The 24937-nt window shown below is 44.3% G+C and overlaps 1 protein-coding gene across 1 annotated transcript in view; it reads left to right on the top strand.

Moving 5' to 3' along the window:
* LOC139351094 (pyruvate carboxylase, mitochondrial-like) overlaps nt 1-24937 on the top strand; it is a 251754-nt gene that overhangs the window by 117460 nt on the left and 109357 nt on the right. Inside the window, exon 12 of the mRNA XM_070992772.1 lies at nt 14-196. Coding sequence (XP_070848873.1) covers nt 14-196 — 183 coding nt within the window. The remainder of the gene's footprint in view (nt 1-13; nt 197-24937) is intronic.

Raw genomic sequence — 24937 nt, forward strand, 5'->3', positions numbered from 1 at the left:
TGTTTCCTGCCAGGTCTTCCGAAGCGGCGAAGGCATGGGCATCCGTCTGGACAGCGCGTCTGCCTTCCAGGGTGCTGTCATTTCACCCCACTATGACTCCCTGCTGGTGAAAGTCATCGCCAGCGGGAAGGACCTGCAGACAGCATCTTCCAAGATGAGCCGAGCCCTGGCTGAGTTCAGAGTGCGAGGGGTCAAGGTAAGACGTTCAGCCATGTGCGCTCGGTGCTGCTGCTTTGTGTGCAGCTTTTATTTGCGTTTAGCATCCCCTTTGTTTCCTGTGGACTGACAAAACGACCTCCTGAGCTGGCGGGAGTGGATAATGTGAAAGTGCGCTGTTTTCTCAGTGAAAAGCAGGCATTTGTCAAAGGCCCTGAATTTCTGACATAAGCAGAAACACTGTCTTGACGGCTGAGATGTAAATGCGATGGTTTTCTCTGTGTTGCTCTGCTGTGAATGGCTTTAAGAGCACATTTCAAACTACTCAAGCCAGTCTAGCATGGATAATGGTGTGATGCAGTTAAAACTGAAAGAGTGAGAGAGGATCAGCTTATTGAAGGTCTCCATGTACTGAATTGGCTGCAGAGTACAAAAAGTTTCTGTGAAGTGGCGTCCCAGTGTTGCTGAACACGTCTTACATCTGCGTGACCCGTCTGGTTGATTACGTGCTCTGTATCACTCGTTATTTCTTGGTTTTCAGACTGAAAACATTCTCTGTTGGTGCCTAAAGCTGCCGGATACATCCGTGAAAAAAGACAGAGGCCTCCAGTTTAAGGAGATTGTGCTCTTATCAGCAGGTGCAAACAGTCGTTAACAGACAGCAGACACGTCAACGAAAGCCAGTGGTAACAGAGTGAGAACTTGGAGGTAATTAAAAATAATGAGCTGCATGGGTTGTTCATGTAGCAGTCATATGACCGCATGATGTCATGAACAGCACCATGTCTGCTACGAAGTGGCAGTGCCTTAAGAGATGGCTGACATCTTGTTCAAAGCTTGTTAGTTGTTGACAAGAAAGAAGTGCCGAATCGGCAGTTGCCCGAATCTCCTGTGCTCATAATTATGATTGCAGCTTTTTTCTACTTTTCGCGCATGTAGTTTGCACATTTGCACCCTTTTTTTTTTTCGCCTTGAAATTAAAAAGAGTTGTCTTCTATGTATTTCTGTATGTGGGTGAGTCTGAAGTAACACCCACAGAGCTTACAACATGTGCACCTTTGTGCTCGGCACGTTGAGGTGCAACATGTGATGATCTGTTAACCAAGCTACACCTGGTTGGCCATGGTCTTGCATATGAATTAATGTACACAGCTTCATTACTCTATAACATGAAGTGTTTCATTTCAAGGTGAAGTCTTCTAAACAGTTGAATTGTTGCTATTTTCCCGTTGAGGAGTGCCAGTAAGCTGACAAACCATTTATATCAAGTGATCATTTTCTGTGGTTTTGTCAGGGCGAAGTGTAATAACACATTCCAGTTATTAAGCCTGACTGAGGCCTAATTCAAAGCTGAAATGCCACTAATGACTTTGAAAAAAGGATTTCTTTGTGAATCAGTTCGCAGAGTGTGCATTGTGATTAAAGAAAAGCACTTCATGTCGCGTTGTGTAAACAAGCCGATGTTAGAGGTGGTTTGTGTAAATGTATTCAGCACTTTTTGCCATTCTAACCATTAATAGCCACTCTAACATTATAGCTAACGTCTGATTTGCTGTCTTTCGTACAGGGGTTCCTACCTGTAGTGAGATGAAACTCAGGGCTTGATGTAGAGGGTGAAACAGAATATCAGCTCAGTCGGAGCGATGCCGTTGTCTGTTTTGAATTAGTCGTGATGAGGTGAAATTGCAAGTCAAATTGGTCTTCTCAACTCTAATTTCGCATTTAACTTTGAGTGCACTTAACCGACCGTCAGCGCAGATATAATAGATTAATTTTCCCTTCTGATGGAGTGAGAAAGTGTGTGATACTAGCCAAGTCTTAATGGGCTTGCGGACGCCGTCCTCTGTCCTCACCGCCGCGGATTACGTAAACACACTTTGGGAAGGCTCCCCGATGTACCTTTCCTGTCGCGGCTGCAGTTGAAATCATGCCGTAGGATCATGGCTGCTGTGTCTCAGTGTGAAAACAGGATTTTTTTTTTTCTTTTCTTATGCGAGGACAAAACGGTCAACAAGGACAGTGTGTGCCTCAACACCACCTACTGTGAGCAACCTTGGTGCATCATTGATCAGACTTGAAGTGGAGTACATTCTGTTGTGCACCGGAGCCGAAATGCAAAAGCTTTGTGTGACACTGACATCAGCAGAGAACAGCGCGTTGATACAAAAGAACATCTGATAACTGCTCCGAGTGAACTAAAGTGAAACCACGGCAGCTTTTCAAAGACTTGAAATTTGAGTACTTCTTTCATTCTGCCACCGCTGATTCGAAAGGTGTTTAGAGATTGCTTCACTTTAATATCCCAGAGTTTAAGAAAAAAAAAAAAAAAAAAAAAAGGCTTGTGTCCTTGCCAAGAAATCGTCTCGCAGACAATGACATCCCCATCAAAGTGCGCACAGAGCCTCTGCTTTTCCTTTGAACGTTGACGTAGACTTTGTACTTCGCTTTGCTTGTGTCACCGGCTAAGACGCAGTTGATCACGCTCCCGACATTTTAAGTTTTACTTTTCGTAGCCTGTAGAATTTTGCTGGTTTGGCGTCCTTGTAAGGACTCTCTCAGCCTCATTCCTCCTTTACTCAGCTGGTAAACAAATGTTTACCCATCCAGCTCCCTTGCCTTCCGCTGTTTTATGATAACTTGTGCATATTTGTCCTCTCTTGGAGATATCTGGTTGTCTGCCACACTCTAAAAAAAGTTTTACTGAAGTGAATAGTTTGAGATGTGATGCGCCATTCGCTGACTCATTCCTCAATTCCCAGACTGTTTTTTTTTAATTTTCCTGGAAGCAAATTAATTTCTTTTAGCTTATGTTTTGTGTATAAATTAGCATACATAGCTGGCTAAATTGAGCCTGGAGGACTCGAGTGCATTTCATGTCTCTTGCCCTCTGAGAAAGCACTCGTGTGGCAAAGGTGACCCATGACTGCGCTTCAGAAGAAGAAGAAGAAGAAGAAGAAGAAGGGGGAGGAGGAGGAGGAGGAGGAGACACACACGACATGCAAAGTTGTGAAACTTGTTCTCTGCATTCATCCCATCCTGGTCGTCCTTCCGCCGCGGCAGACCAGGAGCGGTGGGCTGCCATCCAACTGGTGCCCGGGGACCCAATTTCTGTACGTCACCTTTGGTCCACCATGGTGGAGGACACGCCACCAGCGCCCACAGCGGGATTTGAACCACTTGTCCCACTGTGCCACCTATTTAGATGTTTATATTTTGTTTCTATGTTTTATATTTTGTCCATGGGTTTGTGAGCTGTTGCCTTGCAGAGTGTTGCTGTGTTGGAATGTCACCAATCTGACGCCGGAGCACTGGCAACAAATCCAAGGCCTGTTAATGCTTTGGTCGGCTCACAGAGATACGACGCTCAAGGCTGACATCCTCATAACTCCAAACTTGTTCTATTTTTTTTTTCTTGATCAATGTGGCGACAGTAAATCTGAGCACACCACGCGCCCTTAGGGGCTCTGATAGCCACGGTAGTCCCTCAGCAGGTTAAACATAATATAACCTTTAAATTCACACCAGAACACGCCAACCAAAGCTCGAGTTACTTGGCACTTGACAACATGCTGCTTCCCTCAGTTGTGTGGAATTATGTTTGGCATTTCAGAAAGCTCTGTTTATCTCCTGCTTCTGGATATGTGTGCATGCATGCGCGCGCGTGTGTGTGTGTGCATGTTTGCGAGTGCGTTTTGCACAAAGGATGAGCCATGTGTGTTAAATGGTAAAATGTCACACATTCCGGCAGCCAAAAGAGAGAGAGGAAGGAGTGATGGACAGGAAGGCGACAAGACGCGAGGCAGGAGGGTAAAGATGGATGTGGCTGTCGGGTTTGTGGCTGTAGTTCACATCGCTGGTTCAATTTAGAAGTGTTGAAGCCTGAATTATGTCAGTTTGTTTGCATGCATATTCTCTTTAACTGACTTCAAACTAAGATCACAGCCCACCTTCATGGAGCGTTTGCTAAACCCCTCCACTGATCCAAGTCATGCATTTCTGCACATTCTGAAGAAATACGTATGAGGCTGTGCTAAGAGTGACCAAGAGTGATACTTGACATTTTAAAGAATGAGGGGAGGAGTGTAATTTATTTATTTTTTATAAAGATCAAAAGTGGATTAAATAGTGTGTTTGTCTGCTCGAACAAAAGCTGCAACCTTTAGCATGCACAGCCAGCCAACTGCCTACTGTGGCGCCTGAGCCTTACGCACCTTTAGCTCTTTTTAATCAAGTGCATGTCTGCGACATCTTCCAGGGTTCAGCTGGAAACTTAAAGTCAGCCTGAGACTGTTTTTCCCACATTAGCTTGATTAACCACTCAGCTGGAGCTGAGCAAATCTGCCAGCGACATTTCAACCGGCAAAATTGCCAGCCAGTGCGGCTGTGAATCTGATAGGACCTATCGTTAAAGCAAAATTAAAGCATTTTTTTTGTGGTAAATGTGCCACAGGGGGAAAGGTACCAGTTCTTAATGGAGCACAGAAGGACCTCGTCTCTTTTCTGGATTACAGGAGGATACAGGAGCATCTGTCCTGTGCAAATTGATCATCACACAGGCTCATGGTTTGTCATGTGAAACCAACTAATGGCTGAATAACTAATGAGCTCAGCACATACTCCCTTGCCGCCGAACATCAGATGATGTCTGGACACGGTCCTGCTAATTCCCGGACTCCCACAGAGGGATGGGTTGTGAAAAGGCAAATGCAAGTTGTCCATCACAAAGAGACTGGAAAAGACAAGACAACATAAATACCCACGTCTCCTCATGGCACCACCGAGCTCCATATTCTGACCAGTTTGGTGCAGACTTGGATGTGAGGTGTAGGTTTGCGAGACACTCTCTCGCAGTTTGTTACTTTAGAAGCCATTTTTACGACACTGGGAGCTTTGCTTTAGGCAGTATGGTTTCATCGCAGTTCATCTTTGCACCCCATCTGAGAGAGTTTGAGGTGACCTGAGGTTGTTGCACCCATCTGTGTGTATGTGTGTGTGAGAGGTGGTTGGTGATAGCAATCTAGAGAGGCTCTTTGAAGCAACATGTCATGTTTCGCTTCATTATAGCCCAGCAGATCAAGGCTACTTCCCATCGTAAACTCCTGGCATGCTTGTCCTTATGTTACTTCTCTTCATTTCTATCAAAGAGTAACATCTTTATTTTTCTTACCTGGCACATCTGTCAGACATGATCATAGCTGTCGCATGGGTAGATAAAATCAGCGTTTTATAAATCATCACAGATGTTTTGTGTTAGTGCTGCATGAATAATATGCACATAGCTCTATAAAAGTGCGTTGCATTTCCTTGTAGATCAGCGGTCTGGATTACTGTGAATGTATATGACTGCACCGTGTTCACTGTGGCACTCACACCACAGTGATCCATCCCCAGCTTGAGTTTTTGTTGCCACACACTCTCTCCATTTACCACGTCCCAGGTGTGTCTGGCTGTTTGTTAACCTGTCTCAGGGTGGACTTGTATGTATGTGTGTGGGGCGAAACGCTCCACATCCCCGTGCCTGTACTGTCATGTCAATCTCTTTTATCATACACTAGCTCTTTTCGTCTCCACCTGTCAAGCAAGTACTTATTTTTTCTTCTTCCTCTCCTCTGTCATGCTCCTCCACCTCTTCCCCAGTATGACCCGTGTCTCCCTTCATTTTCAGAGTTGTCTTCTCGTTTTCTCATGTGTGTCTCTTGTTTTCAGATCCCTGAGCCTCCTGTTAACAGTTCACTGGCTTGGTTACATGTGTTTTCCCGCGGTCTGCCTCTTTTGTTTTTTTTTTTATCCATCATACCTGCAGTCCCGCACATTAGCCCTTTTTATAGCCTTTATTTATATTAATACTTTGTGATAAATAGTCAAATCAACCGTTATTGTTTAATCCAAGCACTGGAAGCCATTCATTTAAATCATACGCATAAATACAACATAAATCACCCACAATTTTTGCACACAAATCAGTGATTCATACATACTTAATGAATCACAGCTTTTCTTATTTTTCTCTTATTTTCTTCCAGTAAACATTTGAGAAGCTCAGTAAATGTTGTGCGGATGAGGTCAATTGTGCAGAGTGGTAACTAATTTACCCCGTAGCAAAAAGGTCACCGCATGGCAAATGGCTTTTAAAGGTTTTTGGAAGCAGCATCCACAGCTGTCTGTTAGTGTAGAGCACTGGAGAAACTCACTGGTTCATTTATTCACCCATGTTATAACCCAGGCCGCCATGTGTTGTTTTTTTTCTTGGTTTGCCTTCTTTCTGATCTGGAGTCAGCCTCCTATGACCTCTGCATCATGTTACAAGGCCAAAGCGGGCGGCGGCGCTGATCCAGGATCATTCACTCAGCGTTCGCAAAGCGGAGAGTCTGGGACATCCATCTCATCTCTGACTTATCAATGAGAGAATAAGAGGTTTAGACACAGTGTGACAACACACATACTCACACTAAAAGACACACTTTTTTGTCACACATATACACACTCTTTCTCACACAAAAAGGCACACTAATATGTGTCTCCGGGGGCTGGGTTATCTATCTCTTTTTCATTTCACACCTCTAAACAGCCACTTTGCACGGTACTTAATCACACCAACAGTGTTGTAATTATCAGTGTGTGTGTGTGCATGCATGTTTGTGTGTACCCTTGCATGAACACTTTTGCGTGCTTACTGGAGTACAAGTCCTGGAAAAGCCTTATTTCAGGAAATTGAATAAAAGATCAAGAACGTGCAAATCTAATTAGCGATAGTGAGAGTGCATAAATCAGTAAAGGTTTACGTGAATGGAGGAAGGGAAGGCAATGATGACACAAGGTTGAGAGGCGGAAAACAACAGAGCTGAAAGGGAGTATAGGAGGAAAATCAAGCAAAGATATGAGAGCAGTTGGGTAGAAAGACATCGACACTGATGGTAAATAAACAGGACAGGAGGAAAAACAGAGATGACAGACAGACTTGTTTACCACTTGTTTAGTGGTGTGAGCAGAGAGGCAGGCTGACTTGTACAAACTCTGAGGAGACCAACAAAGGTTGATGTCAATTGGCTAAATTTAAGGCCTTAAAGGCATTAAAATTTCAGAGACACTCAGGAGAAGTCTGAGCTTTTTATCCTGCACTGACAGTTTTATTTACTGCGCAACTGCTCGTATATTAAGACAGAACAGATGCACTGTAGCGCAAAATGCCGACAAGTATCTTTCACGATCAATTTTAATAAGCAGTTTCCTGCCCCTTAACAATTAATGACCTGTTTTTTTTCCTCACCTAGCTGTGCGGAAACACCGTCGAAACTTCAAATCTCTTGGTGGGTGTGTTGGTCAACTGACATTTCAGAGCCGGCATGCTGAGAGATGTGCTGAAATTTCTAAATAGTGAAGTTAATCAGCTTAGTTTGCTAAGTTTAGCGCTGATTTTCACTGGATCACCGCATACGGGCAGTATGTCCAGGATGGTTTCGTGGCTAAAAAAATAAAACTCAAGCATAAATATACTGATTTCCTTGCAGAAATGTATTTCAGTTCAACCTTAAAACTGAGTTGGACGACCTCAGGCAGAAAAGGTGCTGGCAGGTGAAGTAAAACAAAAAGCGCCCATAGGCGATAAGGCAGGAAAAAGGGTGGAGCTGTTAAGATGACAGAGAGCATTGGGCCTGGTAGTACACAGCCACTGAGCACTAAGCCACACATACAAACAATGCACAATCACTCAAGAATAACAGCTGTTTTATGGGGAAAACAATCTCACAGACGCAAGTATTTTCACACAGACGTGACTTACCGACTAAAACTGCCACTCCAGCTTAAGAGGCTGCTATCGCGTCGCAAACACACACACTTGCTAAAAGGACATGTCAACACAAACACAATATCTTACAGCTAATGAAACAGACACAAGACAGATGTGTTTGTAGCCAGAATCAGCATCGCACTGCTGTACGCACACACACACACACACACACACACGCGCGCAGCAAGTTCGAGCTGGATAGTGTCAGCTGGGACTTTGAAGCCATAATCAGGATTAAACGGCTGTAAATCGGCTGTGACGAAGCGCAGAGGGAGAGGAGGAGGACGGGTTTGGAGGCGGAGAGGGCAGAAGGAAGGAAGGGGGAACGGAGAAAAGACGTAGGTGGGATGATACTGGAGAAGGAAAGTGAGCCAAAATGGATGCACATCCATTTGGAGCACAAAGATGGAGAGGAAGTTTCTTAACCTCTTGACCGTGAACAAGATCATATTATCAACAAGTGCCAAGCAAACAATTACCTGATGTTATGACTATTTCCTGTCAGTTTAGTCAGTGTAAATACAGGAAAGGTACTCATTTTCTGGTCAGGCTACAGGTATTATGGCATTTATCCTGCCACGTTTTCTCCGTCTTTAGATCCAGCATGCCATCATCAAAGTCACGCTTTTTTTGACCACATTTGGTTTCGGCTTTCTGGCATTTCCATTCTGTTTTTCTCATTCTCACTCAGCTGTCGGCCAGAATTTAACTGCAGGAGATTCTGCACATGTCCAGATTCAGAATTCACAGCAAAGCAGGCAGATGTGAAGTCAGAGAAAAGAAAACAAATGCAGAGATAAAATATGGGAGTATGGCAAGAAAAAAGCCGTTTCCTCTTTGACAGTTGGTTCAGTGTGGTTTTCTCCATATTGAAAGAAGAAATCTGGGGTAGCGCATATGTATAGAGGCTCACAAGGGAATGACACACAGCCAACTTCAAAGCAGGAGACATGGTGTTTTCACAGCAGCTTCCTCTTTGGCTGATTGGTTCCACTCCTTTCCTTCACTGTTCCCTCTCTCTCGCTTGCTTTGTCTCTCTCGACCAAGGTTATTATAGGTAACTAAAGCTAAAGAAAGTAGAAAAACGAACTGGAACAGTGCTGTGTACTTACGAAGCTAACTGAAATAAAATAAAAATATGCAGGAAATGCCTTTAGGTTCAGTCGATTCGGTCACATTTGTCAACACAAGCATGAGGAGGCACTAGCGCATGTGTTTGAGACTGGGGTGGGTTTTTACTGTAAAACCCCCTGTATTATAATGAAAAAAGACCTGAAACTAAGAAAAATGAAACATTTTTAAACAAAACCTAAACCAAAATTATCAAACCCAAAGATAACTGAAACTAAACTGCATTGAAAACAATTAAAAATAAAAGATCCCAAACTATAATAACGGTCATCTTTCTCAGGTGCTCCTCTTCCTTCTTCCCTCCTTATTTCCTCTTGGCCCCCCTCTCTTGTTCTTTTTATGCAATCTGTCTTCTTGTCCTCCATAGCAGCACAGCTTGAGTGCAGCCGCATGCACGTGAAAATAAAAAAATACAGACACACACACGCTCTCGGGGGGGGTGGGCATCAGTGTGAATATTAATTTGTGATCAGACTTGGAAACACAGAAGGCAGGAGAGGTGGCGAAGAGAAGGCGATGACCTTGCTGAAGGTGTGAAATCTGATTAGTCGGGTGAGTAATGCTTTCCAAGGAGACGGGCTATCTGTCACGGCGTCGAAGGTCAGGATCAACTGTAGTTCACTTCCTTGAGATTTGCAGCAATATGTGATTCTGCGCGCTCTGCTTATTTGAAAGGGAATAGCAAAAATGCTCATGATCCTGTGTGATTAGCTGCAGATGATGTAGGCGGGAAATGAAGAAGCACGCTGGCCGCTGCTGGCGATTTAGTCTCCAATATCACACCTTCAATGGCCGGGAATGCAACCGCGGCAGCGTAAGGAAAAATTCTGAAGTGTAGGTGTGTGCAGCAAGTGCAAGCGACAACCAAAGGAAGCAATACAAGGCTTGGATTGAGAGTCGGCAGCGGAGCGTTCACAGCCGGCGTGGAAATGTCATGCACATATGGACAGAACATGTTATTTCTTTCACTAATAATCTCTGCCATGTTGCCCGGAAGCGCAGTTTGGTTGAACATTAACGCCTCCAGAAATTGGAGGAAAGTTAATGACGAGTGAACTTTGAAGAAAGGCGCCGACCGCGGGCCCAGCCGGGAGAACGATTTCCTCTTAAAAAGTTGCCCCATGTTAATGGGGCATCAATTAATTACACCTACAGCGTGCTGTCAGTCGCTTCCTGACTCTCACATACCCGGGGCAGCCAAAAACTGTTGATTACCTGTTTCTGAAGGCGCAGCAGGAAGTGTTCGTTAGGAAAAAAAGTGGAAAAATACCACAGTTAAACGTGGCTTTGAGTATGAGATGTGGTGCATAGTCATGAATATTGAGTTTCAGCAGCGGTGACGTGCATACAAATGCAGACGTGCTTCCACACATACACACACAGGACTGGAGTCCAGGGGGGAGTGAGAGTTTTCAATTAAGGGTCTGTACACACACTGATTAATTGATGTGTTCCAATGCTCTCTCACACGCGCACACATACACACACACTCAGGAAGGTTTTGGGGCTTAATCATCTATTACACACCCACAGACACACACAAACCTTTGTGCAATCTGCCTACAAGACAATTAACGCACACTCAAACAGGCTCTCTCTTATAGAAAAGGTGAAACAACAAAATACAGGGTCACGTTTAGTCCCCGAATTAAGAATTTTTTGGACAACAGGGAAGCTTTGAATGGCTCCTTGAAATGTGAAAATCTGACCAAATGTGACGAGCGGTTTCATCAGACTTGTTAGTCATTTAGCTCACAGTGTAAACACAAGTGTCTCCGTCCCAGCACAGTCTGAGCTGTGGTGGCCACGCATCTGTCTCGCAGTCCTTGTCCCAGGGGCTTCTGCTCTTTTCTCAGGCATTTTCAAGTCTAATTGAACGGGCATAATGGAACGCAGGGCTCGATTTCTCTCGACCGGCCGGCCCGCCTGATTATTCCAGTCACACTCTCAAAGTAAATGAAACGCTTTCCAAACAGTTCATCTTAAGGGCAGCGTTAAATGCAGCGCCGCTTTATTGTTACATGCAGTAAAATGCGATGACTGCACCTGTGAAGCGCATCTGGTTTTTTTTTCTTTAAATGTGGCGCAAACCTCGGAGGCAAATGCGATCCGTCAGAGCTGCCAATTCTGCTCATTAAAAGCAGAGCAGTTTTTTTTGTTTTTTATGCAGCAGCAATACTGGAGCTGAAGGTCTTCATTTCACACTAAAAATGTCATTATGCCTCCTTATGAGTTCTGGTTATTTGACAGCTGGGTTTGCTTGTTTCCATTGCAACATCTGGCAACCCAGTAGCACTGACAGTTTCAATGTTAGCGTTTTCTCTTTTTTTTTTTTTTTTTTTTTTTCCCAGACTGAGCCTGAGGTGTGCCTGCTCTGTGTGCTCTCCCTAATAAAAAATTCCATTACAAGCCGGCACTCTCTAGTGTCTGAAAGTGTCTGTTTTGCTCGTAAGGCTAAATGATGTATGCTTTGCTAACTGTGCAGCACTGTTCATCAGTACATTCTCTGAAGTCTCTCACTTACCTCTTCAAACACCACCTCCTCTCTTCTACTTTCTGCTGTTCTTCCTTCCACTCCCGACGCTGCTTAAGTGGCAAGCTCAACGCCACGGTACAATTACCCTTCATGCATGCACATATTTTGGGAGAATTACTGGGCATTGCAGCACCTTGTACATAAGACAGCTTTGAAGGGGAAAGAGGAAAGTAAAGTTGAGGCACACTTGATTGTAATTTTTGCCAAAGCAGTGTGTAATGTTCTTGTTGGCTGTAAAACTGGCCTCGCCCTTAACAGCTCTCCAGTTGAGACATTTACAAAGGCCTTGTTGAGGCCCTACAGAGCCAGAGGGCCGGCAAGGGTGACATGTTTACAGCTGTCTTGGACAAAGCCTTTCAGAGTGGCATTTCATCACGAAGTCTAGACTGCAAGTAGATCGATATGGAGGGGAGAGGGGAAGCAAAAAAAAAAAAAAAGCCAGACTAAATATCTAAAGCCCTGCTAACGGCCCCTTGAGGCTGCATTATTCATTGAGCTTACAGTCTAAAAAGTGCGAGACGAGACCGACAAAATGCTGATGAATTTTCTGTTTTAAGAGCAAATTCGTGCTGGCTATGCAAAAACTGACTTCAAGGTGGCGCTACAGGCGCTACCTCACAGGAGTGCGAGCACGCTCGACAAATGACATGACAGGACGTCAACAGATTTCTTGACGATCTTGTAGTTCGATGTCCTTACAGAGCGGACAGTTTAATTTGAGCATTTCAAGTGGAGAATGTGGCCCGACGATGCTGCAGGAAAACGATAAGGGGGGTAACTTCTCCCAGCAAGAATCAACATCCACAGTAATGTATTCTACAGTATATTTGCCGTGGTTTTATGTTGCCTGCTGTGCAAATGTGCTGTTTTTAGTGGAGGAAATGAGTACCAGCCCGCGTTTCACACAGCAGCGCCTTGATCAAAGAACTTATTTGCTGAAAAGTTGGTGGATTCCTCCAAGGCTCCAGGAAGCGGCTATGTTAAAGGAAATGTGACAGTGTAGCGCGGAGTTTTGGCATGGGGATTATTTACAATTATGAATTTCAAGGTTTTTTTATGCGCTGGAAGCCCGTGGGCCACAGTGAATCAGCACAAAAAGGCAAAAAGTGGAATGACTTTGCCACTGGTTAGAAAAGCAGAGCTGTTCCCCATCCTCCGTCATAAGCTGAAAACTCATTCCTGCAAGAAGTGCCTCAAATCACCTTCTCTCAATGGAACATATTCTCCCTCCACATCTTCCACCTCAGCTCACTCTAATTTGCTTTTAACTTTTTTTCTTTTTTTTTTAAGTCTCCCTTCCACCTCAATTTTAAAAAAAATCATTTTTCTGGTAATGCTGGCGATCGAGGAACTGAAGCTTATTCTACCGCTGCCTTCGCTCTAAGTGGCTCCGGATAAGAGCATCAGGTAAATACCCAAAAATGCGAGATGGGAAATGTTTCCGAAAATGGTGCGAGGTAACTTTTTAAATTTTTTGGCAGAGCCTGCCACACAGCTGTCTGTAAAATCATCCTTACGGAGATAATTGGATGAGTACTTGGCTCTCCTGTCAGCAGACTAATAAATATAATTCAAATGGGCCGATGATCTGATTAAATCCCAGCGAGTCTGCTGACAGTGCTGGACTTTCCTGAACATTTTGGCCCAAGATTGGATTCAGATGTGTGGCAGTTTGGGAAACAAACACACACTGTGCCCGATATCAGGAATCAACTGTTCTGCCTGAATAACCAAAGATTTCTTTGCCAGCCACTTCAGACAGATTCTCATCTGTTGATTAGGTTTACCACGGGCTGATTAATATTTGAACAAGTCAAACAAGGCATTTCCATCCAGATGAACTGATAAAAACTGCACGCCGCCGCGGTGCTCAAGACAAACCAGACGCCACACAAGCACAACGCGTAACCACAGTCTCATTCTGTGCATCGCTCCATCATTGCAATGTCTGGTTCACGTTTGAGCTTATTTACTTCTGAAAAGCAGGCTAATCGTTTGAGCTACTTGGACAGCGTTTAAAAAAAAAAAAAAAAAAAGCAAAATCCATCAGTTAGTAATGAGGGAGAACAAAATGGAGAACTGAAGGAATAAAGCAGCAACATGAGTAAAAAGAAAGGAAACAAGGGAAAGAGTGCGATTAAGTGGGTTGGCTACAGATTTAAAAGTGCCGCATGAGCGGGAGGGATGGGGAGAAAGAGAAATTACTTTGGGAGATTGCCTTGTGTTTTGGCTGCTTTAATGACTGATTGAGAACAAAAGTCTCTTTTCTAATTCTAATGAGTTTAATTATGGCCTGCCCTTAGCCAGGTGTTTGGATCAGCTAATGTCTGGATTCATTAATTGTCAATTAAAACAGACTCAGGTGCAGGCTCCCGCTCACAGCCGCCTCTCACCACGGACATTTAAAGTGTAGAAAAAATGTTTGTTGTGTGCAGCCTTTTGATGACAGCCCAGCCCCCCCCCCCCCCCCCCCCAAAAAAAGAAAAAATAAGATAAGCTGGTTATAACCTGGTGCCAAAGTTCTGATAGGAAATGAAGATGGATTTACGATACGCCTCTCCAAAGGCAAAATGGCATTTTGTTATCTGTGTTTTCGTCTGATAAGATAGGATTGGCAGTTTGCATTTCTGTCTGTAATGTGGCTCCCGCTATTGAAGAAATTACAGCGAGGGAGGGGCGGAGTGAAAGACAGCGGGAGGGGAAGACGGCATAAACAGTGCTCAGATCGATGGCAAAGTGAGGGAGGGTTGTTAAGAGAATCCAGACTTTTTATTCTCCGAGATTTAAGTAATAAGGTGTGTGTTTCCACAGCTTTGTCGCCCCGCGCGTGTGGGGAAGTGTGTGTTCCTTTTCGAGAGAATAAAGGGATTTGTCCCATTTTTAAGTCGGCGATGGATTTGAGCTTAATGCTCGGCGCCGCTGAGAAAACAAACGCTTTTCAACTCAGGAGAGCAACATGGGAGATGGTGGGAGTGGCGACAGCGAGGATGAGGAGACGAGACGAGTGTTAACTGCAACCTCTGCTGTGTTTCATCTGCTTTTCTTCCTCACCTGCCGTCTTATCCAACCCTCTTTGCTGTCTTAGTGCCTGCGTTGCTCTCTTTTACATCTCTCATCTGGAGGAGTAGTCGTATGGAATAAGAAATGTATTACCAGACTACACTTGGGACCACTTCTTGATCTTATTTTATCGAGGAAGCTTGAACAAAGAACTTAATATTACTTGCATCAATTACTGTGCTGCACACAGGAAACTGTGCCGCAGTATTACGAATATTATGACCTTCAGCTCATGTTCATTAAATGCAATTAGTCCCTGAATGTCACCAGCACACCTTTTGCAACCACAACAGTCTGACTTTCATTTGCTGCCATTCAAATCCACTAAGTTTGACATTTCTCAGCAAACATTTGGCTTTTTCTTGTGAAGATGTCCTGATGTAGGATGATAACAGGTGAGATAGCGCCTAACAGACCATTTTCTGACCACACAGACCACACAGCGAGTGTGGCCTGCAAAGTTTCAGAGAAGATATTAATAGACACGCTCGAAGTTCCTCAGTACAAATTTTCTCTTTTTGTTCGTCCCTTTGAGGCTCTTTAAGGGGAAAATTATGTTCAGTCAGGACTTCTAAGACTACAATGAGCGTCCCAGCATAGTGGTGGACTGTGTAATGAAATTGGTCAAGCGGTGATATTTGGGCGGTGTGCAGCGCTGTGTTGGCGATACTGTTGGGGTGTATTCTATTTAAAATACACTTGAACTACCATAATGGTGACTGCGCGCGTGCAGATAAAAGCCTGCACAATTAAAGCGTCACCCTGCTGTTTCTCGCTGCTCTTCCTGCTCTCTGTTTATTGTTCTGTCATTCACTGGCTTTTTCTTTCAGCTGCATTCTGCAGGTGTTATTTATTTTGGTTTTGTTCTTTTAATTCTTCTTTCAGTTTCTAAACCTCAGCATTATTCTGTCCCTCGATTGCTCTCCATTATTGTTATTAAATGTACAAATTATCAATTTTTTCTGGATTTGTGTTTTTGTTTTTTTTTATAATTCCTCTATTTATGGCTGATTTCTTTTGCAAAGCTCTTTGTGACATGCTGCTCCTGAAAGGTGCTCTATACTGTAAATCTTGTTTACTTACTTTAACCACCAAGTGTGCTCGTGCATGTGCGTGGTTGAGCTTGTGTCTGAGCCATATCGTGCATGTTGCACCTCTTGATTTGTATCTCACCATGCGTCCATATATCTGTGTGTGCTTGTACACACCTCTGAATGATTGTACGCTTGTGCAGCACATCCACCTCTGAGCAGCCACTTGTGTAGTTAGAAGGTTCAGTAATATTCACACTCAGTGATGTCAGCGTTCAGATCCAGCAGGACCAAACTCAGAGGACACAGAATGGACAGGGTCAGCGGTTTTGTAGGCGTATAGCAGCGCTCGCAAGGTGAAGTGTGTGTGGACCTTGCTGCTGTCCTTTGTAGTACGAAACACCCTGAAGGTGCTTAATGACCCGCAGTTCACTGCAGTTTGTGGATTGCACTATTAATTATGAGATTACAAGCAGTAAACCCACGAGCGAGTGACATGGGTTGCATCTCGCTTTTCGGTGAAACACTCGCGCTTTGCTGACAAATGCAACTTGACTGGAGTGTGTGTAGGTGGCAAAGGCAGTGTTGCTGCCTTTTTATGACGATGGAGAGCAACCGGGGTGGCATTAATCTTGAAGTTCCTTTGTTGTTCCTTAGGTAGCGCAAACACCGCTTTGTTCAAGGGTTTGATTCCCTCTGGTGTCACCCATTTGAAATCTGAGCCTTTGAGATGTTTCGGGTAAATATCCGCCAACTGTTTGGTGCTAAAGTTAAAAATAAAATCACTAACAAGAGAAGTCTTTGCTCTTCAAAAAGTGGGAGCTGCCTTCACCAGAGGCGACGCGCCGTGGTGTCGATTGGAAGAAGCGGTGACATCTGTGAAGTGATGGTACACAATACGACGCTGATTAAACCTCACCTCTGTTGAACCTTGCATACATTTTAGAGACTAATCCATTATTGTTCGTTTAGGTGACTGACCTAAAGTCTGGGTGCTTGTAATTATACTGTTGATAATGAGAATGCGTAAGATCGCAAAAAAATGACTTTATGATTCATTATTTCTTTGCTCCGTGACTTGCGCCGAGTCATCGCTGACAAGTTGTCGTTTACTCCCAAATAAAACCAGCCATCTGAAAATTGTTTTTGAATGCCTTTGGTGTGCGCTCAAATAGTGATCAATGACTTGTTAGATTTCAGTCTATCAGGAGGAGGAAGTGCAGCATCAAACAGTTTTATTTACCTCTTTGTTTTATTGTAACTTTTCTCCGTAGCTGCAGAAGCTTAAAGCCAATATTTGGTTTATGTTTTTCTTCAGTGACAGCAGGAGACCTCATTGTTTTTTTCACTGCGTGAAGGACAAACCAAAAAAGTTCCAAGTTGCATCGTAATTTCCCTCCTATTGCAAACTGTTTTATTGCAGCAAGTGGTGTATTTCTTTGAAAGGAGTGCTATGAGCTGTGCTGAGCAATGTGCCAAGGTCTGACATCTCTGTATGCAGTTAAACTCTGAATTTTTCATGGAAATAATACATCTTCTCCGCTATCTTTGAGCTGATGCTGGCAAGCAATGGGACATTGTTAAAGCTTCACTGTTCCCCTTGTAGTCTCAGTGCTGCGGATGTTTGACAGCGCTTTGATCTTGAACAACCACAAGCTAAGCTTCGGCTTAAGATGCAACAGATGACAATAAGCAACCCACATAGCTGCAGATATTGTATATACAGCCCTCAGCTGGAGAGATGTGAATGACAGCCTATTGTGTCAGCCGATAAGACCCCAAAAGATATATTTTTTTTCTTTTGAAGGGAAGGGTTATGACAAAAATGCATTTGCTTTTCATGACAAGTTTTCCCCAAACATCTGCAAAGTTGCTTTACTGCGGTGTCTGTCTGTATAGTTTGTTTGCCAGACTACAACCCAGACGTCTTGCACTATTAATTGAATCAATTACACCGTCTTCCTGCAGATTCAGATAACAGTTGGGCTTTATTTCAGATCTATTTACTTCTTGGTTTTTGCACCAATAAGCAACATACCTTATGGGATCCTTTCCTTCATTTGGCTCGAGTAGTCATGTGCCCTACACGTCCATAAAACCTCATTGTCTCTTCCAAACCAAACCAAACTTTCAACACAGTGAAGAAAAGCACGGCGCATTTAGCAGCGCTGAGGAAAACAATGCACCAAGGTCCCAAACATCCACCGGCAGCAAAACACTCTGAATATTTCATAGTAATAATGTCCCACAGTATTTGGCCTTTAAGCATTGTTAGATAAAGAGCAAAGTTATATTTTGTACTGGACGGTGCTGTCAACTGAACAGCTAAAGGATCAATGTTAGAAACAGCCAATGTCTCCACTGGATGTCTGGGTGGGCCGCAGTTGCAATCCGAAACTATAAATTGTGGATCATATTTGCTGTTACATTTGCAGCTGAATTATAGAGTGTAATAGTATTTTAGCATTGAGAGATTCATTGAAACATATGTATGGCTGTTAGTATGACTAATTGGGCGTAGGTATTTGGGAAATTTACATACAACTCTCCTAGGTTTTTAGTGTCTGGAAATAGTGCTCATTCAGAGATGGGGGTGGATTTGTGGGGTAGTAGCCTCCCTAATTGAGCGCCCACAAAAGGCAAATGTAAGCTACTTGTATAGAATTCTATTTATTAGCAGAGCTTAGAGTGAGCACGCATGTTTGTAGAAGTAATTTAACAAGCAATGTTAAACGGATAAGCCTTTTTATGGAAATCGTATTAGAGACAAACAGCGGAAATGCAGAGGGGCTAAAAATTCCATCAAGTCATTACAGTTTCTCCTCTTTCGCTCTCTTTTCTCACTCCCTTTTCTTATTATTTGCTCTCTAGAAAATAGCCTGAAAGATGAAACCCCACTGTATCTGTCTCTCACACACCATGCACACACACACACACACACACACACACACACACACACACACACACACACACACACACACACACCAAGATCTCCATTCAGTCACCCTCTCAGAAAAGAAGCCAGGGAACGTCACAAGATGAGAGGAGTTACAAAATTTCCCTCCCTCCTTCTGATCAGGAGTCTGAAGGGAGCCCGCAGGGATGATGAGTCGGAGGAGTAGGTGGAGGCATCGCCACATGGAGGGAAGGAAGAGAGAATGAGGAGTGATGAGGGCAGGAAGCTCCCGTTTCATTCCTTGTTCCGGGGGAAAAGTGAAGAAATGATGGGCAGTGGGTGGGACGCTCAGAGAGGTAATGATGAAGAGGAGAGGCCCTGCAGTGAAGTTAGAAAAAGGAGGGAAAGGGCAAAATCACATCTAGGACAAAATATGGGGAAGGAAGAGATGTCAGGAATAAAATAAGTAAGGCGAAACAAAGTGGGAGCGTGCTGAAAGGAAACAGGAAGAGTAAAAGAAACATGAGTGACGGAGAGGTGGAGGGGTGAGCAGAGAAGACATCGCGGAGAAGGAGGGAACGAAGCTTGCTCAAGCTTTTTAAGAGAAGCTGTCAGCGAGGCGATGTGCTCCCCCAGTTGCAGCAGGAGACACGAGTTAAACGAGGGAAGTTGGCAGAGGTGAAAGAGATTGAGGGAACGAGAGGAAACCATCGGGAGCGAGTGGTCAGGAGCAAAATGAGAAGTGGCACAGATATTGGATCAGCTGCGATATGGACGGAGCGACCGAGAGGGCCAGAGAGTCACAGGATGAGGAGGCGTGACAAGACGCACGCAAGAGAGTGGAACTGACAAATTATGGAAGGAAAGGACAAAGAAAACAACAACCTGTGTTTAGATCATGAATATTTTAAACCTTCAAGCCTGAGCAGTGGAGTAACAAACCAGCGTGGAAATTCAAAAGAACTGGTTTGAGTTTGACACATCTGCCGGCTGTCAGGCGTTTACTTCAGGAGGCAGTCACATTAAGAGCTCTTTGAATCCATAATTGCACACACATCTCCGTTCAGTGCTGACCTACCAGCGGTGATCACATCTTTAGACTCCGGCAGTACGGGAATCAAGGTTAGGATGGCGAAGCGTGCCAAAAACTACCCTGCAATTAAAGCAGGCACCATTTAATATGAAGCACTTTATTACATTTTGTGGCCTATATTTTGGCACAAATGTTAAAGATACACTTGTTTATTCCAAGTGGAAAAGCTCTAATAAAGCCAAGACAAACAGCAGAAATTGCTAATTTCATTTGTGTGTTTCTGCTGTAAATAGCTGCCGTCTTGTGATAAGGTGATACTATAAATTGAGTTTGCGTGTGTTGGTTTGGTGAATTAGTGATTTAATGAGGCTTAAAGCTTTGTGACCACTAACAAATACAAGCTGTATACCTTTAATGTTAGACCACTTCACAGCTCCCACTGAGCCCGTCCTTTCAGCTGTGTGAAAAGCAGATCTCAGCTCAGCTGGTTAAACGTTTACCAGCTCTGCCATGGTCAGCTGTGCCAATTCTTGTGCGGCTCAATAGCTAGGTTACAAGGGTAAGGTGACACTAATACACGCCAGAGGGCCCCTGTTCCTGCTGGGCGCACTGGATAAAAGCATCCAGCAAAAGAATAGATAGAAGGAGAAAATAAGGAGGGAGTGTAGGAAAGTGAGGTGGTAGAAAGGAAGACAAGCGAGCACTGCTTTTCAATAAAATGTTCTGACTTAGCAGCTGAATAATATGCTGAAGGCTGAGGTAGAACCAAAGAGATCTCATTGTTTTTCAGCAAGCATGCAAAAGAAAGATTTTTGCATCAAAATCGGAGCTTTGAATGCACGTTGAAGTTTTCTAATCTTGGAGAAAATTGAAGCATCGCCTCACATTTACCACCGCGCGCATGTGCTGGTGTACACGGTCAAGCCAAATAACTGCGACCAGCAAAGGAACGAAAAGAATGAAATGGAGAGGGACAAGGACAGAGGTGCAGAGATGAAATGCCAAAATGTATTTGGGTGAAATGGTAAAGGTGGAGAGAGGAATATTAAAACGCGTGAGGAGGCAGGTGAGGGCGGCACTGACGTGGCGGCCAAAAGTGACCGCGAGAGACGTGTTGAAACTGGAGAGAAATGAGGGAGGAAATGAATCAAGGCCTAAGAGCGGAAGGTTAATATTCTTGAAGGGAGGGTGGCACAGAGAGGCAAAGAATATTTTCTTACAGTCAGGAGAGCAGAACAAAATCAGTGAAAGACAGCTAGAGCGGACTGGCAAAGTGATGAGCGGCGCGGGCAAAGGCGCGCACGAGAGCAGGCGGGTCAGAGAGAAGTGGAGATTAGGAGCGAACGCAGCGAACAAAGAACTGAATGAGGAGGCAGTGGAGGTGAAGGAGAGAGCAAATTAGATAGAGGGCTAAATTAAAGATTGTGGAGAGACAGTGAGAGGAGCCCATGCATGAAGGCTCAGAGTCTTCTATCATTTCATTCTCCCCTTTGAACGGTGCCTCTTCTGCTTTGTCCTCCATCTGTGCATCCTCCGTCATCTCTTTCTCTGCCATCCTTTGCCATATCTGTTCCCTTTGAAAGGAGCTCTGTGTAGCATGTCATCACACAAACTCCTACCTTGAGTAATTAGATGCACTGTAGCTGAGGCCGTCGGCGTCTGTGACTGCTAGTAGCCTAATTTGAGGGTATCAGTTTTGCACAAATTGCACACTTGCTTCCTGTCCTGTATCTGTCAGCAGTTGTGGTGCTCAAAAAAAAAAGTAGGTAAAGAAAAGAAGCTGGTTCTTTGTATTGTGTATTTAGATCATGCCAATAATTATTTTCCTCCCCTCTTCTGCTGCAGTGCTCCAGCTCTCCTCCTCACTTCCTCCATCGATCTCCTCTCTTTGCTCCTCTACATCCAATCAATCTTTTTACCTCTTGTCTGCTATCTCTCGACTTCTATCTCCTCATCTTTCAATCCTCTTTCCTGACTCTCCGCGTCTCTCTCATCTTCTCCACGCCGTGCTGAGTTGTTGAGGAGTTGCCGCCGTGCGGAGTTCAAGAGTTAGTGACAGCATATGATGAAGTGCTGCGATGTGGCGTTTGCCGGTCTGAACCGTGCAGGTGAAAGGCTCTGGATGCTTTGAATTAGTAGATTAATTTCCCTTTGGGTTCCAGCTAATATCTCCCACATTGACATAATACATGCTCAATATGAGCATTATGCAGTCATCAACCTTCATCATTAGCTCTCCTGACAATCTCTCGTCATCATTCAAGCCTCATTTCCCCCGAGCCTTGTTAACCATAATTGCAAACCAAAAAAATAATAATAATGAAACACTAGACCGACAGTGATTAGTGTCTGGGTGGTCATGGATTCCATACATTTAATGTTCAAAATAGGTGTTCAATTTGAAGCGTCCTGTCAAAACGGCGCTACATTACTGTCATCATTTTGAATATTCAGCAATAGAGGTGCATGATGGCTCATTAGCTCATACAGGGGGGCTGCAGAGAACAGCGCGGTTAAAAATGGCATGTTGGCACGCAGGCGAAGTCGAAGGTTTCCCGCTGAATTTCAAAGTGGCAGAATGAAATGGCACAGATGTGCACGGCGCTCTCATGCAGACGACACCCTCAGACGCTGAAAGAGTCAAGGATCAGTCTGCTCACACCTGAACTTTCAGGTGAAGGAATTTCATTTTCGCTCACGCTTATTTTTAGCCACTCGGTGAAACAATTTGCTTGTTTTAAATCCGACCTGTTACTGTGGGTTTAACAATAGCTATCTCACTCCGTCACACCTCGTTTTCAATAAATCTTACTGACAATTTCTGTTAAAGCAACCAATTAGATATGAAGCACCATGTGACTCCTACTGCTGCTTTTTATTTAAGCGAAACGCCCACATGTTCAAAAACATACAAGTCTTATTTCCATCTTTATGTTTGTGGGACGTGAGAGCGTTCACCAGAGCGTAAACTGCGTCGTCTTCTTAACGCTGTGGTGTGTGCGCCTGTTAATCGCTGTCTGACTCTCGCTGTGACAACGTTACCACAGTCTCCCTTCTCATTGTGTCCCTGTAAGTTACAATGTCTGCACTTATTAAATCAGTTTTGTGCCTCGGCCCACTTATAGAAAGCTGAGTCATGTTTTAAAGGAACGCTGGGATTATCTCTTCGAGCCGAGTCGAGTGTGATGCACTGCTTCAAGGACTTTACCAAAACGGTTCAACTAATGATTTCAGACTAGTGTCCATGCAGCTGGTCAGACTGATCTCTGCTCTGCCGCTGTCATGGCGCTCAGCGTATTGCAGGACTGGTCCGACTGGTTTCTAGTACAGGAGGCGCTGAGTCCTGATGCGTGCTGAGTCAGCAGTTACTCAGCACACTGCAGGGAAATGCATCATACCTTGATCATAACTGCAAATGTCAGAGGAAGTTTGGCTACAGGCAGGCATGGCCTTTCAAGACACACACACATACACACATACACACATACACACACACACGCCACATGAGCATGCAGAAACACCCAAACACCACTGCCACAAGGTTATCTTGCAGTGCATATAAATGCACATTTGTGTACGCATGTGTTAAAAGGTGAAACTGTGTGAACGTGTGTGTCTGCACATTACTCAGCATTTTTTTTTTTTTTTAATTAGTCAAATTGGGCCAAGCTTTTGCCTTTGGCAAGGAAAGCAGAGGGAGGGGTGGTGTTTTGCGCTATGTTGTTCTCGCCCGTCACACATAGGCGCGCACACAAACACACACACATTCACACACATTGACTCTATTTCTCAAAGGTGACTGTAGCAAAGACTCAGTGCTGCTTGTAAAGTGGCCACTTATGAGTTTAAAATCAAATTGCCCTCTAACCTGATGTCCAGACACACACACACACACACACACACACACACACACACACACACACACACACACACATGCACTCCTTCTCTCCCTCTTTATTTCCTCTGATGTCAGTGTTGATGGAATCAAATAGTATACCACTCAGGTAGCGTCTGGTGTCTAAAGCGCCAGAGGGAAGACAACATGTTAACCCTTTTCACACGACCAACACACACACACACACACACACACACACACACACACCAGTTACCCAGTCTCATTTGATTCTCTTGTGGTTAATGGATCTTGTATATGCTAAAGTACACCACACACTAAAACACATGCACGTTCGGCAATGAATATAATATATAAGGCTCGCACACAAACACACACACTGAAAGCTAAACACGGTGCCCCCCCCCCCCTTCTCCCTCTCGCTATCATCACTGTGCATCTGTAGGTGTGTCAGCCTTCTCACCCCCTCCCCTCACACTCTCTACATCTTTGACGCGCTCCATCTTGGGCGATGGGCTTGATGGAAAACGAAAGCATGTAAGGAGAGGTGGATGAGGGGTGGAAAAATAAACTTTTCTTCACCCCTTTCCATCTGTCTGCCTTTCTGTGCCTCTGTTCACAGATGTGAGGCTTTATTTTCCATAAGCACTACTTTTCAAAATCTAATTAGTCTATACTGTGAAAGCATCGCCGCTGCTGATCCAACTGAGAATCAACAGCCCAGTTTGCGGCGCTATGCGGCATCACTGCCTCGCTTCCTGGCTCACAGATGCCTTCCTGTGGGGGTACTCTGGGTGCATCCACTGGGATGAGAACCAGACACAAAGCCACAACATGCTGGTGGGATTACACTTCCCATCCAGCCCGGGAATCCTTTGGGATCCTCCGGTAAGAGCTCGATGATGTGGCTTGGGAGAAGGTGGCCTTGACGACACTCTCACCTGCTGCCACCACGACCCTGATAAAGCACACGGATAAATGAAAGGATGAATGGATCGCTCGTTCATGCTACCGTTGCCCTGCGCTCATCCGTCTGCGTTCAGTTGCAGATTGCTGCCAGCTCACATCTTCTCTTTTGTGCTAAATTAGTGTTGAACTTGGTTGCAGGTAGCAGTGAGAAGGTCTTGTGATGTTTCACGTTAGACTGAAAGCAGCAGCTGGTTGATAACAACAAAGCGTCAGAGCCATGATCCTTCCGTCTGACAGCTTTTAGTTCTCCTCTGTTTATCACTTCAGCTCTTTCCCATTTTGTGTGTCATATCAAATCTGTTCTGTTAAGTCTTTTGTTTACTCGTATCTTTTTTTAAGTGCATTTCCATCTGGTCCTGGAACTATTGATCCACCTCTTTCCCTCAGTTTGCTTCTCTTTTATGCACCGTTTTCTCACCCCAGCTTCTCTCTGTCTTCTCTGCCGTTTTTAATTACCTCACGAAGGGTTGCCTTCACCCTCAC

The sequence above is a fragment of the Chaetodon trifascialis genome, chromosome 23 (assembly GCF_039877785.1).
Source record: "Chaetodon trifascialis isolate fChaTrf1 chromosome 23, fChaTrf1.hap1, whole genome shotgun sequence".
Taxonomy (NCBI): domain Eukaryota; kingdom Metazoa; phylum Chordata; class Actinopteri; order Chaetodontiformes; family Chaetodontidae; genus Chaetodon; species Chaetodon trifascialis.